Source organism: Apostichopus japonicus, chromosome 1 (genome assembly GCF_037975245.1).
Source record: "Apostichopus japonicus isolate 1M-3 chromosome 1, ASM3797524v1, whole genome shotgun sequence".
In the NCBI taxonomy this organism is placed as follows: Eukaryota; Metazoa; Echinodermata; class Holothuroidea; order Aspidochirotida; family Stichopodidae; genus Apostichopus; species Apostichopus japonicus.
The window spans coordinates 5,674,315-5,694,165 of record NC_092561.1 but is presented as its reverse complement, the minus strand read 5'-3'; the positions used below and the strand labels follow the sequence as shown (position 1 = coordinate 5,694,165).

The 19,851-nt window shown below is 37.0% G+C and overlaps 1 protein-coding gene across 1 annotated transcript; it reads right to left on the bottom strand.

The window, feature by feature from the left end:
* Positions 1-2,075: 2,075 nt before the first annotated feature.
* Positions 2,076-15,056, bottom strand: LOC139965245 (rho GTPase-activating protein 8-like). The gene is made up of 11 exons (XM_071967419.1): positions 14,901-15,056; positions 13,103-13,327; positions 10,980-11,067; positions 9,182-9,313; positions 8,460-8,645; positions 7,491-7,604; positions 6,345-6,418; positions 5,055-5,132; positions 4,557-4,685; positions 3,901-4,010; positions 2,076-3,449 (listed from the first exon to the last, which is right to left on the bottom strand). The coding sequence occupies exons 1-11, from the start codon at positions 14,917-14,919 to the stop codon at positions 3,084-3,086; spliced, it is 1,521 nt and encodes a 506-aa protein (XP_071823520.1). The 5' UTR covers positions 14,920-15,056; the 3' UTR covers positions 2,076-3,083.
* Between the last annotated feature and the right edge of the window lie 4,795 nt (positions 15,057-19,851).

The window sequence follows — 19,851 nt, the reverse complement described above, 5'->3', positions numbered from 1 at the left end:
TGCACATGTGACTAAACTTCAAGGAATTGAAATAAAACATACTAACTTGATTCATCAAGAAAAGTAGATTATTACCAACTGAAGTGCCTAGTCACATCTCCCTAATCATCCAACATCTAAGAGAGATAATAGAGTCATTCCTTACAGAATCAATCAATTTTCAGAATATCTTGGCAGGACACTTGCTTTATAACCCCTGTAGGCCATAAGGAACCTGAACGGTTGGTCCCTATAGCAGTCTTCATTTACTGGTCAGATGCAACCAAAAATGGCCCAGCAAAACTGGCAGTGTGAAATGTTCCATTTTTCGAGGACATTTATCTCCACAACGGTACCTCTAATCTATCTAATCTAATCTAATCCATCTGGTAGATTCCATTTGTGAAATTTATGGCCTAAACATTGTCCTAGGGAGCCATTTTTTATGACTGTAGCATGTTTTATCAAGAATTTTATGTGGACTCAAAGTTGGTACATTTGTGATGTGGTCACGCTTAAGCCTAGCAGCTCAACTTTGAACAGCTGTACCTCAAAAAGTACAAAGCCAGAGGATGGTCAAATTTGTGCAGACCTTCCTACCTCACTAATATCTACAAATGATGCCAAAAATGAGCCAAATTCAAGAGATGACCTGCCAAGAAATATCTTGATTTGGTATTGAATGAGTGGAATGACACAATAGCTGTGCCATAAGATTCATTATATATGCCATAGATATATAGATATGAAAGTATTGTGTTTAACTTTGGAAACCTCCTAGTGATATTAGTGTCTCTTATGTTGACACCCCTCCCCCCCCTCACCCTGTGTATGGTGATCTGAACACATGTTTTTTGTTTTTCCAGAAAGTTATCAGGAAGTTACATCATTGTGTTTCAGTATGTCCAAAATCTGAATGAAAATAATATTTTGGAAAATTTTTAAAGAGCAGAGGATAACAGGAATTTGAGAATAAAAAGGAAAGTATAGTAAGAGAGATTTAATTAAAAAAAAATTGTAGTCTGAATTACAACAAAGCAAGCATGCAGACGTCATTTGAATGGAGACCACAGAATAAGATAACTAATTGTAACTAATTACATGAAATGTAATCAACCTATGTAATTAAATTAAAACATTTCATAAACATGTAAAGTATTTCTAAATTCAAAGTCTTTTTTTTACTTTTTCACTTCTTCTTTTCGAACAATTTACGAGAACTAAATTTTTGAAATTGAATCTCAGGGAAAATGAAATGTAAAGTAATCAAGAAAAATTCAACAAAAAGACTTGATAAAGATAATAAATAACTACAAATAGACTAAATTTTTTAATTAACGACCACCTGATCCAGCAGGGTAGCTTTTGAAGCGAAATTTAAATTTGTTTTCTTTAACTTTGGTTTGTTGATATCATCATTTGTTTCAATAATTACAGTCCACCATTCAGTGGTCTTATTTATTTTTCTTTTGTTATATTCTTTTGTTATATTCTTTTGTCATATCCTTTGTTATATCCTTTTGTAATATTTGGCAATGCAAACATATAGAAAACATTAATACCACCCTACCACAACTTGTCTCCAGAACAAAAAATATTACATTTCTGATAAAATTATTGATTCACTATTAACTGATTCTGATAATAATTTCAACAATCTCCTTTTACAAGTACTCTTCAGTTTCTAGCATGTAATATAAATCTAGTCCCTATAATATCCTTAATCTTTAATCCTAACCCCGCAGTAACGTTCCTCCAATATCGTACTTACATAGCATTTTCAAATCCTGAACACTACTTTTGTTATTGCCAGATCTCTATTTTGTAACAATTTGTTTTCCCTCTTTGCGTAAATTCTAAAAAAAAACGAGCAGTTTCTCTTTCACCAATGGCTGTTTTTTGAAGTAATTTGAGTTTCCAAACTGTGGGTTGATTCTTCTTATTGTGTATGAATGTTGACAAATTAATGACTATATCACGACAATTTATCAGGACTGCGAATAAGCTAACCACAGATATCATCAAAAACCACAGTTATATTATCATATTTCATGGCTATTCAACAGGGTGGTGATTGTAACGGAGGGAGGGGTGAGGGGTGGGGAGGGGTGGGGGAGGGGTACATGCAATGTCAATATTATTGACTGCAATTTCATATTGTGATTGGCATTCTTTTACATTGACTAAGCACTATTAATGCGATTGCTGAAACACAAATCTAAAGAACTTGTAAATGTTAACTCCTTAACCCACCACAAATGCCTCACAAACCTTTTCACCAGAAGTTCTTTCTTTTTTTCCTAAATTTGTTTACAACACTAAGAAGTAATTCTGGCAAGCTATGGCAACGTGGAGTTGACAGCATCTAGTTTGATTCTCACCTAAAATTTAAATTTGATTTTAAGATATAACAAATATACTCTACATGTAGTTTACTATTGCAAGTTCAAAATTCAAGTAGAAAAAAGAAGGAAGGAAATAAGAGAGAGAAAAAATGAGAAGAAAATGAATACAGAGTGCAAATTATCGCATAAAAAAAAAGAAAAATTATCGTACCAATGTAAATCCAACAAAATCTTGTATGCACCACTTTGTAACGGCTCACGCTCAAGGAGAATCAAGACTGCCCACCCGCTTCTAAGCGAACATCTTCAATGAACAGTTACAACTCACTTTTTTTTTTGCTTTTATATGAGATTACATTGTTTTTTCTTCATTTGCAAGAGAGAAGACATACCCCTTGGGGTACTCCTTACCCCCCCACCCCTCCCGTCAAACCCCCTCACACGACCTAATTGGGCATTTTGTCATCCTCTGGTACCTGAGAATTAAACAGACAGCCTATGGCTCAGTGACAATTCACAACTGACACTTTGAGGTATAGATCAGTTTTAATGAAAAGAGTGAGTTTCTGAATAATATCCAAAACTGTAGAGTTTGTTTTTGAGTATATGAAAATGTCTTTTGACACACAAAAAAAACAAAAAAACTTTTATATAGCATACATACATTTTGGATATAGGTGTCTGTTTGAAGGTGTGGTGGCACATACCTAGGTTTGCTGGGTAAAATCAAGCATGACAATTTCCTCTACAGATGTACCTTTAACTGCCAAAGTCTACCAAGTTGTCGCCATTTGCTGCCACTACTGCCTCTTCACTCACGTCTTGCCTCTCGTAGTCTCCCGGTCGTTCCTCTCCGTTCTCACCTTGCCCGTCTCGGTTGAACCGTTCGCTGGATTCCGCCTCTGGTTTCTTAACTCCATCCTCTGGGCTGGTCTGCTCGTGGAGGTCTTCTCTGGTGAAGATCTCCTTGTAGCCGGAGATCAGCGTATCGGCGAAAGCGTTCACCGAGCCTAACGAAGCCAACGTGTGGAGGGCGGTGGTGTCGTGAGACCAGACCAGATTGGGACCAAAGACGATAGCTAGATTCTTGGATGTCATCATGTTCACATCGCTGTTTTCTGAGACCTTGCAAATAAAGATATCATATTTGTCGTTGGATTTACTTGTAAAGGAAAAAAATTCCACAGAATGCAAAAATAACAACCCTTTTTTGGATGTAAACTATTGCAGGTAAGTTTGTTGATTATTCACTGAATTTACGGTTGAGAATCCCCCCCCCCCCACACAAAAAAAAAAAAAAACAACCTTTTCCACTAGCTTGGAGATCATTATATGTATCTATATACCAAGTATGAGTTTTCAGGATATAAATATATATATATATATATATATATATATATATATATATACATATATATGTATATATATATATATATATATATATAAATAATTTGACAGAGTATTGATCATGTCCTGACGGATCGTAACAACATATCAATTCAAAATTTGTGTTGCCAGATACTTAATTCTAAAAGAACAGCAAAAAGCTTTAAATAAAAACCCCATCCATGCTCACTTGATACAGCAGCTCCATTGCGTGTTGTAAGACCAAATAGTTATCTACTGGCAGCTTATGACACACTAGTTCCTTGCATGCTTGTACTCTATCAGGTTGTTCCTTCAACTCTGGAAGACGAAAAAAAAAAAGATTTCAAAGTTTATCCATAAAACACCACTTCTTCTGCAAGGGTTTTGTAGATGGGTGACAGTTTAAGCTAATCATATAACAAACCTATGAGATTAAAGATGAATATGTCTCAACTGTTTTATCAACAGAGGAACATTAAATGATAAGTAGCTAAACACCTCACCTTTTTTTTCTTTATTATGATACTTATTTATGCTACTTATCACATGCAAATTTCAAGTCAGCATTTAAAAAAAAAAAAAATTTGGTCTTCATTATTTGAAATGAAAGTTGTGTGAAACATTCTAGCAAAGTACTTTTATTACATGTTAGATGCTAATATGAACAGGTCTCCTAATAAAGATATGGTAGGTAGATTCCCCCTCCTTACCCCTCCCCCTGATACACACTCCCCCCACCACACCCCACGCCATTCTGACTTTAATAATGATCTAAAGCAATAAATAAGTAGAAAAAAGTAGAAAACAGAAGAGAGAAAATGTTTTCTGAGAGGAGTCACAAAACGGATCTCAAACTCTACCTACCTTGAATGTTTATGATGATGTCATACAGGTCATAGGTCATGATAGGTTCAGGAAGTTCTCTGAAGAATGTCTTGAGGATAAGAGCATGAATATGCATATCTGGATATAAACTGTAGTCAAATTCTTTCCCTGGAGAGAGATACAAAGAGATGTATAATAAGTAATAGAAATGGAAGCGACATCATTAAACGGCATAAGAATTGCACCTCGATCAGAAAAAGAACAAATTAAAGCCACTGGTGAAGTGTGCCTGGGTGGGATGTTGGCAACAGGACTGATTTTAAGGGTTGTTCCCTGGTCTGAGGTTCCCTGGTGAAGTGTGCCTGGGTGGGATGTGGGTAGCAGGACTGATGTTAAGGGTTGTTCCCTGGTCTGAGGTTCCCTGGTGAAGTGTGCTTGGTGGGATGTGGGTAGCAGGACTGATTTTAACATCAGTCCTGCTGCCCACATCCCACCCAGGCACACTTCATCAGGTATTTTAGTGGACCTCCACTTTACCTGAATTGTAGAGATCTTGTACTTGTTTCACAGTCTCCGCCTTCGGACACCTTCGGAAGATGCCCTCTTTATCCAAAGCTACAAAGAACAAAAATCAGAAATAATCAAAATGGAAATTGTTCTTAAAATCACTGGAATCAGGGAAATCAAAAAAGGGACTTAGGAACTGTGTGAAGAGAAGGATGCTGCATAGGGCATACAGAAATACTTGTTAATGTTCTTCAGTTTCACACATTAGGCACTGCTGGTCTATGGCAAAAAAAAAAACCCATCTATTTGTTTGATATTGATTCAGCTTTGTTGCAGGGGATTTTGCAGCTGCTGCAAGTTTCAGGTATATATATCTAAATCTAAATATATATCTATATATATATATATATATCACATAATATACTTAACTAAAATACCATCATCCTGCTACTCGGAGTTTCACGGGTACGGCTCGCGTACCGATCATCAGGCAACTGAACTGATCAACACAGGCTATCTCGGTTTCAGGCGTGTGTTTACGGTTGCCATGGCGACAGCGCGATAACAGCTCTGTTCTTTTGTTGATGCATCTGTCCTTCGGTTGTATTATAACCAGCTTCTCTTCCATGCATAGATTGCATGATCCTGATTTGCGTTGGTGTGTGTCGGATTGCTTCAATATGTTCCATTCAATCAGTTCAGTTGGATGATGATCCGTACGCGAGCCGTACCTGTGAAACTCAGAGTAGCAGTATGGTGGTATTTTAGTTAAGTATATTATGTGATATTCTAGCTCTGCCTTGGCATAGAGCACTCTTTGTGAATATTGGCCACCATTATATGTGATATATATATATATATATATATATATATATAGAATTGAGATCGTAAAGAGTTGTAAATTCCAGAACAGTGAAAAACTTCCAGCCTCCACCGGGATTCGAACCCGGGCCTCCCGCTTTATATGCGGACACACTAACCACTAGGCTATGGACGCTGATATATATATATATATTCCATACTGCATAATACATACTTGGAGATACTTTATTCAAGGCACTACCATGAATGAATCTGTCTGCTTCAAAAACCTGCTGACCTCTGACTAGAAAACTCCCATTTCATTTTTAGGCTGACTATTGGAGCTTTATCCAAATTTCACAGTGTCATGATCAGTACTTAATTCAGGAATCCCAAAAATTTCTGGTTACTTCCACACTGGGGCAGCTAACAATTCCAGAAAGTAAACCACATTGCCTTACGGTACCAGAGGGGGTGTTAAAGTGTCACTGGCTATACAAGGACTCAAGTCACACTCACCATTTTTCTTCAAGAAGTCCACAGTCTCTCGAACTACCCGTGGAATGGGATCGCCGTTGTTGTTGTCTTTCAAACTTGAGAACAGAAAGACGAGATCGGAAAGTTCAAGGTAAAGGGGTGTATGGGGTACAATAACTGTACAACTACTAAAAGGAATATTTTAGTGGCAGAAAATGTGATACAAAATTATGTAAGAGAAAAATATTCTACAGTTTCGTAGAAAACCCCCATCACAATATCTTTTTCCTATTAACCTTTAGATATCATTGATTGATTCAAACTATTTTGACCAGATAGACCCTTTCCTTTTCTCCAGGAAGTCGACGGCCAGCAAGTGGCCGGGATGTCAGCATGGTTTATATGGATTGATTCAAACTATTTTAACTAGATAGACCCCGTCCTCTCTCCAGGAAGTCGACGGCCGGTAAGTGGCCGAGGATGTCAGCATGGTATATATGTGTTGCAATAAATTCAAATTTCATCAAAATATCCCTTGAAGATAAAACAGATCACGTCTTGTTTTTTTCAGTCAATGTGACTAGCAATTAATGTTCCCCAACAACTTAAAGTGTTTTTTATCTCCCACAATTATGTAATAACTCTGCAATTAGCAGAAAGGTTTGTACCAATGTACAACTTATTTCACTGACTATAATTTGACTTCATATGGGATTAGTGTAAGCTCATAGCCTGATATAAATAAAAATTGTTTGTGAGCTTTATCATCATAATTACGTTAAAAATCAGATTGACCAAACGTAACGAGAACAACTTCGGTCCAGTCTTAAATGAAAATTAAGCAATACCAAGTCGTTACCTTTATTATGTAAAATGAGATCAAGTTCATCTAATTTTGTATTTTTCCAATTTTTAGGTTTATATGAATTTTGTCGAATGAGTTCTGAGAAATCAATCTGGTCACTTCACAAAAGGAATCGTGGAACTGCAAAAGTACATGGGCATTGAGTCCAATGTCATGTGTTTGAAAAATTGTAACTTTTCCAGACCAAAAGAGAAAGCAATAAATCTATCAGTTTTCACCAATTTTCAGCAAACATTTGCTAAGGTGTTAATTTCTAAATTATAACACAGCTTGCTGAAACATTTCTTTGCGTTAAAAGTTTAAATCAAGATGTCATTACTTACAACTGTAAAGAGACTCCAAATTGCTGAGTTGGCTTGCTTTGGACTACTGATGTGTAAAATGTTGAACTGGGTTCAAACGTCTGGTTCTTTCTTTGTAGTTCTCTGTCATCATGACTGCAAGGAAATGGAGACAACTTCATTTTCTTTTATGTATCTTTTGAACACACGAGCAGACTGAACCGTCCAATTAGCATGGAGGTGCAACATCGATAAACCAATCAGAAGTTATCTCCCTAATGTGATGAAATCAGGGTTTTTTGCAGTGAAGAAAATCCGATCGATGTATTTTTCGACTAACCTTCTTCCTACAAATTCTGCTAAAGTAACATCATGTCACCAAATATCTGCTCCCATCAATTAAAATAATCCATCAATTTCTATCTCAGTACTCTTTAGCCAGGCAATGTTTCCTACAGGAATAACTCCTCTGAGTTCTGTTGCGACACCTTAACTCCAAATAGATATTTACTCACTCATTGCAGCATTACAAAACATTTAATTCAAGGAAACCCTTATAAAGAACATGAAAATATTCCTTGTGACACCCATCTCTGCTCTAAAAGGTACCCACATCAAGGGATGTGCTCACACTGGGAGGCTGCACCCAGCAGTTCTGAATGCCGCCCAGCACAAACAGTATTTTAAACATTTCCGCCCGGCACTTTTTTGATGATAATTTAACAAATGCTACCATAACCAAAATCTGGGAGAATACATGGCACAGAATAGGAAAAATAGCACCACCTAAGCATACTTCATGTGCAAAATTTGTCCAGTGGGGAGGGGGTACCCCACCCATGAGATCTCTCTCCCAGGGTATGGATCACACTACCGCACAATCTGCCCGGCACTCAAATATTCATGAGCACATCATCCGTATTACCCCTCCGTCTTACCAATTCACCTACCAATCACCCCCGCCCCCTCCCCGCCCTCACTTTGTGAACCATCGTGTGTGCTCCGACTCACTCTTTCACCGGTGTGGGGATCTCGATCCTGTCCGTCTTCAACTCTCTCTTCAGTTCTTCCAGGAAACTGATGTAATGGACTTTACGGCTAAACTTTGCGCTCACGATGTGTTTGAAGATACCCCAAAGAACTTTGACTGTGTTTGAAGGATGAACCAGATACAGAGCCTTCAAATTCTTCTTGTACCTAGGAGAGAAAGCAAATTGGGTAAATTAAATTTATTTACTTTATATTTTAGAAAGTTTAGCTTTGTTTTCAAGGTTTTTGTTACTTTGAACTCTCATGACCTCAAATGACCTTTTGACCTCCACAGAAAACCAGAGTTATTTGCACTCACCCCAGGTTGATCTAACCGATAATTTATATACAGTTCATCCTGGTTTGGAGTTATCATGTTTACAAGTTGTTCAGACTGTGACCTTTGTCGACATCAAAATTGAAGTGGTAGAAGGTTTTTTTACTCAGTAAGATCGATTTCGATTTCGACATCAACAATTTTGAGGAAGCAATAAACCTTGCGCAAGATCGTGATACGTGGCGGAGGTTAATCACTGAGCATGTCGGATAGACCAGACTAAACTTACTACTACTACTTCTAAGATCGATTTACATAACCAAGTATAAAGTAAATCAAAACTTTCCTTGAGAGTTGCGCTGTGTCTGCAAGGTTTACTACTAAAAAAATAGAAAAAACAGTTAAAGAAAACCGATTGTAACCTTACTTTCTCTCCAATTCATTGTAAGCTTGACCAAGCCATTTGAAAGACGGTCGGTTTTGTTTGGTCAAACCGTACCAGAAAACCACGAGGGAATAATCAGACTCCACGTACTGGTCCAGAGTGAACTTCATAAACCTGACGGCAAAAAGGGATCAAAGATAGTTTGTTCAGTGCCTGATCAAAATATGATCATCTTCAGTTGGTAAAATCTGATGCAGGTAAAGAAACATCCAAAACATGTGAAGGAAGAGGGCGGCCTCCCCCCTCCCCCCTTCCCCCGTCCTCCCTCCAACATCTTCTTTTAATCTTCTGTAGCTGCAGTTTCATTGTGTACTGTGATGAAACGAACAGCAGCAAACCCAAACTTCTAACTTTTTAAACCCGCAAAATTATACTGCCCACTCAATATGAGAGTGCTGTGGTCAAGTGGTTAAGGCAGTGGACTTGTGATCTAAGGATTGCAGGTTCGATTCCTGGCCAGAACATTGCGTTGTGTCCTTGGGCAAGGCACTTTATCTCCATTGCCTACCTTCACCCAGGTGTTTATAGGGGACCTGTGAGATAAACTGTCAGCTGGACGCTGTTTAGCTGCTGCCATGTGGAGGGATTGTCTCTGTGTTTGACAGGTTATCGTCGACCAGGGTAATATTGTGATGTGCCTTGAGCACTGTTATCGGTGGTTATGTCTGCACTTTATAAATCCTCAAAATTATTATTATGATTATTAAGCCTAAGTCTGCACAGTGGTAACACTTTTGTGAGCCTTTCGTACCAGGGAACATAAATAATCGCAGGGGATACTCTGACGGTATTTTTAGTAGTATAGTATATATTTGAGACTTGAAAGACAGTACAGACAGGGGGTTAGGAGCCAGGGGACACGGGGGGGCATGTGCCCCCCACTTTTTTCCAAAATAGCAAATGTGTCGTACTGCAAATAAAATGTGCCCCTTTGATGAAGAACTGTCTTTTGGATATCTTAAGCCTTTGTTAATTTTAATATTTTATTTTAATTATTTTAGTCTGTACATGCTATTTTAAAATGGCCTCCCATATCTTTTTGTAGCACGGTTAACAATTAACAATTTCAATGAATAAAAACTCAATCATGCAGCACACCATAATAGTATTGATAGCATACTAACACATATATTTAAGTGATATGGCTGGTGTGTATCGGTTTATAGCATAACGAATGGTGGTTGTGGAATGAGAAAGTGCCCCTCTGTTGTTGTGCCCCACATCCCCCCACTTGTTGGAAGCTTCCAACCCCCCCTGAGTACAGATGTACAGTCAGTACACATTCTTGGATCATTCAACATTTATGAACCTCTACTTCCCTTCCCAAAAGAAGACAAGATGGTTAATGAGTGTAGATTATCATGTTTATAAAACATATCAGCCTTAAGTTAGCAATTTGCAGGCTGTTGTCCATGATCAGTATTCAAAGAGACACCTTGGCTAGACAAGAACTCAGTATAAGTTTGTTTATATTTTGGTTTTCTCGAAAGCGAAAACTATGGAGTCACTCTTACCGACCTTGCAAAATTGTGAGGGGGACCGCGGATTGCAAAGTTGGCAATGACTATATCTACTTTTACTGCTAGCTTCGTTCCAACATGGCGGCATACAGCAACGTGGTACTCAAAGCCGAAGACAAAGTGAATTAATCAGGTCGCACATCAGGAGTCTATGTATTCTAAGTTCTTGCATACCGCTCCCATGATCTCGGGGAAACATTTCATACTGTCGTTTTTATTTTATCAATGGATCCCATAACCTAGATTTTAAATCTTCATACCCCAGGAGTCTCTCTTGGCTGTAAGTGTTACTCGGTGGTAATCGGCAGCAGTAGAACACGACCAGTTTCCTACCAACACTGTCATCACCTGTAAGAACAAAAATATGAAACTAATTCATGTTCCTTAATAGAGGCAAACGACATTAGCGGAAAGACAAGTATCCACACCTAGAGTAACAATACAATAAGAGTGAATATTAATAACATAATTTGCATAATAATTTAGGCTACGTTGGGTGGCTCCTCTAGGAAGAGAAGGCCGTAAATTTAGGTCTGGTAAGTTTGGTGGTGTACATGGAGTGGTACATTTCGATGCATAAACGCATCTACTGTATTGCACATTCAGAGCCCTTGTTAAATTTTTACATGCTGTCTAGTTCTTGTCTCCTCGGAGCTGTGTCACCAAAGATTATGTGCTTGATCTCTTTGTAGTATTTTAACCAAACATTGTGTCAATACGTCTTTTCCTTCACGGTGTCGGGTAAACCCTGTTGCCGGCATCTTCGACTAAACGTGAATCAAATATTAGCGCACTGTGCAATGAAACAGTTCCCTCCAAAAAGAGTGAAAATTCATTAATAATGATAGATGAGTTCCCACTCAAGTGAGTACTGTAGTGTCAACTCAGCTTTCAATAGTGCAGACTATGAAGTTATTAGTCTGTCTTTACTTGTAACCAAAGTTGTGAAATTTTCAACCAGTTTGCATCATTTTGCCTTCATGTATTCTACTGAATCTTACAAACCACCGAAATTTATTTGCAGTTCATTGCACAGCCGTCAATAATTCGTTACCTCACTAATCGAATTAAAGTCAACTTCCTGCTTAACTGGAATTGACAAACAGGATGAAGTAACCGAGTTTCATTTTTCCTTCAATGTGACTCTCTATTTCTTCAAAATGGCATTTTTCAAGAAATTAATGACCAATATAAAACTAAGCTTATTTCAATCAATTCAAATTTACAACCTTTTGTAATACTGACAGATTCAGTCATTCTATTTCTCTTCATGCTTGTGTCGATTCAGTGAAGTTGTACAGTTTACTGTATAATGGTCAATATCTCTAATGAAGGTGTGGTCAACTTCGGGCTTCTCGAATTGACAAACAGGATGAAGTGACCGAGTTTCATTTTTCCTTTGTCACTTTCTGTTTCTACAAGAAGGCATTTACAAGATTTTAATGACCAATATTTCTATGAATTTAAATTTACAACCTTCCATAATTATATCAACAGACTCGATTCATTGTATTTCTATTTGTGTTTTATCTTTTTTATATTTGTGTTTTATCGATTCAACTCCATCAGAGTTGTCTGATGATCGATCAAACGCGTGAAACTCTGAGTAGCAACTACTTGTGTTCCACTAGTCTCAACTAATTCTCACCTATACTTCGCTCTGTCAACTGGATATAGAGCAGTCTGCGCCAAGATAGACACCAACCAACCAAAGGAACCTAGCACCCACTTTTCAGAGCATAACCTTACCTGGTACCCACTTTTCAGAACATATTACCCTTCCTAGTACCCACTTTTCAGAACATAACCTTACCTAGTATCCACTTTTCATAACATAACCTTACCTAGTACCCACTTTTCAATTCATTACATCCTTACCTAGTACCCATTCTTCATACCATAACCTCACCTAGTAACCACTTTTCATAGCATAACCTTACTTAGTAACCACTTCAGAACAACCTTAACTAGTACCCACTATTCAGAACATAACCTTACCTGGTACCCACTATTCAGGAAATAACCTTATCTAGTACCCACTTTTCATAACATAACCTTACCTAGTATCCACTTTTCATAACATAACCTTACCTATTACCCACTTTTCATTTCATAACATAACCTTATCTAGTACCCACTCTTCATATCATAACCTTACCTAGTACCCACTTTTCATAATGTCCTTACCTAGTACCCACAAGTTCTTCATACCATAACCTTACCTAGAATCCACCTACAGTAGTACCCACTTTTCAGAACATAACCTCACCACTTTTCATAACATCCTTACCTAGAATCCACTTTTCATAACATAACCTTACCTAGTTCCCACTTTTCAGAACATAACCTTTCCTAGTACCCACCTATCAGGACATAACCTTACCTGCTACCTCAACCACATTGTGCTTGGCTATGTCTTCATAGTGATCATCCATACCGGGATGGTCTGCTTCTCCTCTAGGTACTTTATTCGCACCATCAGTAGCATCAGTATCACTGTTCGCTATGCCTCCTCCTACTGGAGGTAATTTATTTGGGCTATTCTGCAAACTGCCATCAGAATTACTGATTATGTCACCAGAAGCATTGCTTTCAGGGGTTGGCAAATCTGGAAAAAAATATGGAAAATTAAACGAAATAGCAAATGAACAAACTTTTTATACCTCTTTCACTGTCAAAGACCAAAACAGGTTTCTTCACTGCTTCACTATATTTGATTGTCTATTTAACAGGTAATGATTTTATGTGTAAAAGTAAGTTGGAGTTTTACACATTCTATTACACAGGCTCTCTAGTGGATAAGCAGTTTGCTAACAGTTTTATTTTATTTAGTTAGTAATTTTGTGAACTTTGTTATATACTGTAGATCCTGTATAAAAGAAATTGCTACTGTTTATCATTGGACAGCAATTTAACCATTTGGTCTAGGTATTGTTTTGCAATGCACTGATGGATAAACTATTCCCTGTCTAAATTGGTGACTCGTAAATGCCTGGGAATCATTTGGTAGGTAAGACACACAAAAAACGAAAACTTGAGCAGTTTGATAATTTCCAAAATTTTAAGCATTGAAGTAAAACTGATGGACAAGAAACTTGAAATTAACAATCCATTTCCTTTATTAGTTTCTTCATGACAAATACATTTAATAAGGAAAATAGGGATGCACTAGATAATGAGTCTTCTATGAGTGAGAAAATTACATAATACAGTATTGATATATCCACCATCCAGCAAAATATAAGAAAAATTCCATAACTATTGGCACCAAGTATTACAGAAAGGAAACTGAAATTAAATGTGAACAACCTTGCCAAGGTGTCTTTCAAACAAATTGGACAATGAACAGTTCCCCTTCCCAAACATTGAGAGATTAGTCGAAAGAAGGAAAATCCAAATAAAATAAGAAACATAAAGAATTAAAGTAATTTGTGGGATTTACACATCATCTCAGCAATAATTAAGGGCCTAAGGTACTGCCAAGTATCACACTAACATTAGTGCTTCAGAACACAATGGCATACACATGTTATACAAGTATTTCCCACAAAACAAATTCAATTTTATCTACATTTCGTATGAAGGTTACAACAAACAAGCAGCTCGTTTCTGATTGCAAATGTTTAAGTACAAGTAGTTGACCACATTGTTTAAAACTCTGCAGTAAGCTATTCATTTTTACTTTTTACATTGCAGTCCATACATTCCACTTGTGGTTTAGGAAATTTCAGGAAAAAACACTACTCAGCTACTGGATATGTATTGTAGGCCTAGGGCAACATTAACTTTTCGCATTCAGTTTGGTATAGGCTTAGATTTAACAATGTCATAGGCCTATGTATGTACACTAAGTTAGGCTTGTCCTCTATAACACTGTTAAAAAGGAATGACCAACACTGACAAAATGACCTTTGTCTGTAGCTCAGTTAAATAGGCCTAAATGCAGGAAGCAGGCAACTTTGAGTCGAAAATGTTATGTCATTACGAGCATAACGCGCATAATTCAATTTAATAAAGAATACAGTAAGCCTAATACGAGGAAAGATTATATTTCGCACAACTGGTAAGTACACTAACTTAGTCAATAACAAAAGGGTTTTACTAGAAATAAAACTAACACAAATATCCGTATATGACACTTTCAGAATTATATGACTAAACAACCGAAACATTTATCTCACCATTACTTGCATCACCCATTGTTCCAACTACTTTGATTCAGTCAAGTTAGTAATTTAGCAGTTTCGATATGCTGACCGATATGCTTCCGCTCTAACCTCATACAACTTGTATTAGGCTAAATTGTATATAACGGTACATACCGTGATAGACTATGAAACGTCAGAACCATAGCCTACGTAGCGAGCATTCGTTGTGTGTGTGTGTGTTGATGAGATATAGGCTATACATTTCCAAGCAACTGATTACCATTCATTTCCTTATGCTTTAGCCGTACCGTACGAATATTGATCAGCTGGTGGTTGGCTATCCATATAAAAAATTCAATGGGGTAACCAGCAAGGGTGGGGAAAAGGGGTTAGAACCCACTCACTTGCACCTCCCAAAAAATTAGACCGGGAATATCACTCACAAGAGCAACAGTGGACATTTCACATTAAATCTCCCTGACCTGGTCATGCACCTACTCACCTCCGCCCCAGATGAAAAGGGCTGTCTACGCCACTGTTAAAGATTCAAGCCGTATCTAACTTCCCACCATAATTCCGTAGGTAGGCCCACCATATGATAAAAATAGCTCAGTGGGTTTGCCAGTAGTAATGTAACTAGTTTTTTTTCTTCCTTGTTTTCCTTCCTGTGATGATTTGTAGGTTAAATGTGATTAGTAAATCCGTATAATGAAGGTTGCTAATTAGTATTTGTTTGTTTTTTGTTTTGTTCGTTTCTTTGTTGTTGTTGATGGGGATTTTGGGGGAGTTTTTTGGATTTTTTTCTCTTAATTTCCTATCATATGAGGCCACAGTTTAGGGTCCCACTAACACAAGCGATTTGGATAAAAGGAAACTACTTGTAAGAAAATGATTGACTCTCATGAGATGAAGAGGAGGTTCCGCTGACTGATTCTTTTGTTTGCTTGAATTTTACGACTAAAACGACGTGAATGAGTAAAATGTTTGCCCGAGGAGTCTTTTTTAGATGTAGCTACTCCATTAAGCACTTGGTGCTTGAAAGAATAGAGATCTGAGTTTGAGCAATTTGTGCGGCTTGCTTTCGGCTCAGAACTTAAGAGGAAAACACGATATACAAAGAAGTTTGAATTCAATTCTAAAACTGTGCGGTAAGGAGGATGTGTTTTGAAAGCGAAAGAGAGGATGCACTCGAAAGAATAACTTGCACTAACGAAGGTAAACCTAAAACTCTTCGGCGTAATTATAGATTTAATTAAACAATAACTCGTTGCAATGACACTTTCTTTCCGACTTACGATGAGAGCCATGTATTATGATTCAGTGTGCAAGGCACTATAGCGGGTTGTTTATTTATACATATAGTAAGCGGATAGCCGAATTCGTGTGTAATAAAGCAGTATAGGCCTATACTAGATACTAATATACTAAGATATATATATATATATATATATATATATATATATATATATATATATATATATATATATAACACTTGTTTGAACCATGACCCATATATTTTTTTGGGGAAAATCCATATTTCATACATGAATTGAAAACAGATCTTTGGGGAAATAAGTCAGGTCAGAACTAACATGCATAATAATACATGTTTATGCCTATAAAATTGTCGACTTTACGAAAAGGTTAATTACTCGTTAATAAAGGTTCGCCGAATAAACAATAATTCTATCACAGTAATCTCTCTTTCATCAAATCGCAAGTTGCTGATATGTAAATAAATATAAGTGACGATGGAATGCTTAAACAAAACCAAATAATTGCAATATGGACCTTCAATAGGCAAAGATGATCGTTCGGTTCTTGTCCCTTGTAACGTGCCCAAATTGTTAACTGAATTGACTCACGTGTATATATACATCCGTCAACAGAGTGAAACTTTACTCGGCAATATACGCAGTTTTCTGTTTCGAATCCTCCATCTTTGTTATGAAAGGGAAACGTGCAATGAGAATCATAGCGTCATCATTCAGGACATGCGTGTAATTCTATAATATGAAGAGTACTCAACAGCTTAAACTTAACTATGCCAAAGTCAATGACATCGAAGGTACTGTGTTGATTCCTTAATATCCCTTTGCCAATTTGTCAGTTGAAAATAACTATCTCTGTACAAGCTGCGCTGAAGGTACATGTATAGGCCTATAACTTGTAGGAAATACTTTCACAAGACATCCTAAATTTGATGAACAGTAACTCGCAATCAACCATCCATAACTGGAAAACTTGTGAACTCGAGTTTGTTTGTTTTGGCGTTACAATTAAGCAGCGTAAAAATGGCTTCTGTTAAAGGATGGCTGTAGCATTATATTATTGTAATTAACGTATTTTTGGCAAAACAATGCAAATTTGACAAGTGCATGACATATATGTAATACATGTAAGAGAAGTCTACGAATTGTATTAACATCAATACTAAGGTTTGGACCGAGGAGGTACTCGTTCATTGATTTCACGTTAAAGGCACGTTCAACCAAGATATTTATCATATTTCAAAGGTGACAATCTATAACCAGGACACAAATATGATCTGTACTCAGCCCCCCCCCCACCCCCTTCTACCCATGTTGTTGTTGTTGTTAACTTGGATACCAACATTTAAATTCTGTCCAAACTCTGATAGGCTAACTCTACCTATTTACCAGATAGGGGTCTCCGATGCGCGAACTACAATAATCAAAGTTTAACTTGACATAATTTTGCATCACTAGTCAAACTGTTACTGAGTCAGATGTAACGATTACCGCCGTGTTATACTGACCACCAATCGCTTTACCGATCGAGTCATCACGCAGTTGAAAACCGGATGGACACCTGCGAGCCACCACTTTCTATAGAACGCTGACCTCTGACCCTGCTATCTTTTCAGTTCATCTCCATCCGAGGCCTTCTATCATGTTCACGTTTACTCTGCATGTGTTTCCGTATCGCTTCTTCGTCATCGTTACTCATCTTCACCACCTCTCGCTTTATTTTTCCCGGTGTCCCCAACACCGAGGGGGGTGTGTTGGCGACATGGGACATCACCGCTGGCCATTGCTTTCTCTCAGATACCCCCCCCCCCCTCACCCAAATCAAACATGTGCCAGCATCTCTTCTTCTGCTTCTCTTTCCTGCACACAAACTCCTTTCTCCTTCCCTTTCTTCTCCTACTTTTCCATCTGTCGCTGGTCCCTAATCTCCACCCTCTCCTCTGTTCTCCTTCTCTTTCAATCTTTCCTTTGGCTTCCTGTAGCCCATATCGCCCCCTTGTTTACCCCTCTCGCAATTTTATTCCCCTATCTTCGATTTCTGCCCTGTCATCTCATTCCAATTTCTGCTCCCATTCCCTCCCTTCTCTCCGCCCTATCCTCACTCTCTTTCCAACCCCCCCCCCCTCGACCCCGTCCCTTTTTTCCGTCGCACCATCCTGTCGTCTCCGCGTCACTCATTGATTATAAACAACGTCGGCAGCCTTTCCTTGTGATTGTGCAACCGAAAACTGACTTATATGTGAGCTGGTCCCTCTGGCAGCATGTGAGGTACTAAAGTTTCGTCACTTTTAACGGGTCATACATAAAGAACAGAGAATGCTTACGTATCTGAAACCAAAACTGACATGTTGGTATGTTGCGGAGATGTAATCTTTCACAGTCCACTTGTAACGACAGACGTATGGCGAAGTGACATTTTCAAGCCGTCGTAAAGATCCAGTCATTAGATCATCATTAGAGATAGTAAATAGCTTGCGCAGCAAAGATCGTAGAATAGCGAGCAGGGCCGAAAGTAGGTGACAGTTTATTGGCGTTGTCATCTCAGTCCAAATTATGTCACTGAGACATTTATAGTTAGTGACGTCAGTGACGAAAGTCGACCTTCGCCTCTGAGACCTCCAGTGACTAATTGGATGATGCCAAGTTCGGAGCCCGCCGGTGCTCAAACGAGAACGTCTCACAATCGAATAAGAGGTCAATAGGTCAGTTGACGAATACGCCAGAGAGTTTCGTTTGTCCGGGGAAACGGTCGATTTTACAAACCTACGGATCGAGGTAAGTGACATCTATTATCTGTAGCCCTCACCAAAACCACCCAAGATCTGTAACTTAGAATTTTAAGTTGAAAACTTGTGTGGAGGGGAGGGGGAGGGGAAAGGGCAACTCAAGGAGGGATACAATATTGGTGTCCTGTGACTATATTGTTGCAAATGATGGTGGCACAAATCGGGAGGGGGGGGGGCGTGGCGGTGACGTTATAGAAATCAGACCGGATATATATATATTACATATTTATACATATATAAATATATATATATATAATATATATATATATATTTATATTTATAAACCTTATATTAATACCGTATAAGTACTCTCATAGGTTAGTTATCATGGCGGTGACGGTATAGAAATTAGACCGGATACATATATATATATATATATATATATGTATATATATATAGATATATATATATATACATATATATATATATATATATATATATATATATATATGTATATATATATATATAAATATTTATACATATATAAATAAATATATATATATATTTTTATATGTATAAATATAATATATATATATATATTTATACATTTATAAATATATATATATATATACATATAATATATATATATATATATCTGTATGTATATATATATATATATATGTATATATATATATCTATATATATATACATATATATATATATATATATATATATATATATATATAAATATTTATACATATATAAATAAATATATATATATATTTTTATATGTATAAATATATAATATATATATATATATTTATACATTTATAAATATATATATATATACATATAATATATATATATATATATATCTGTATGTATATATATATATATATATATAATGTATGTGTGTACTATAAATATATACAAAAGTGCTCTCATAGGTTATCATACAAGAAATTGCTATTCTGTCAGATATCAACT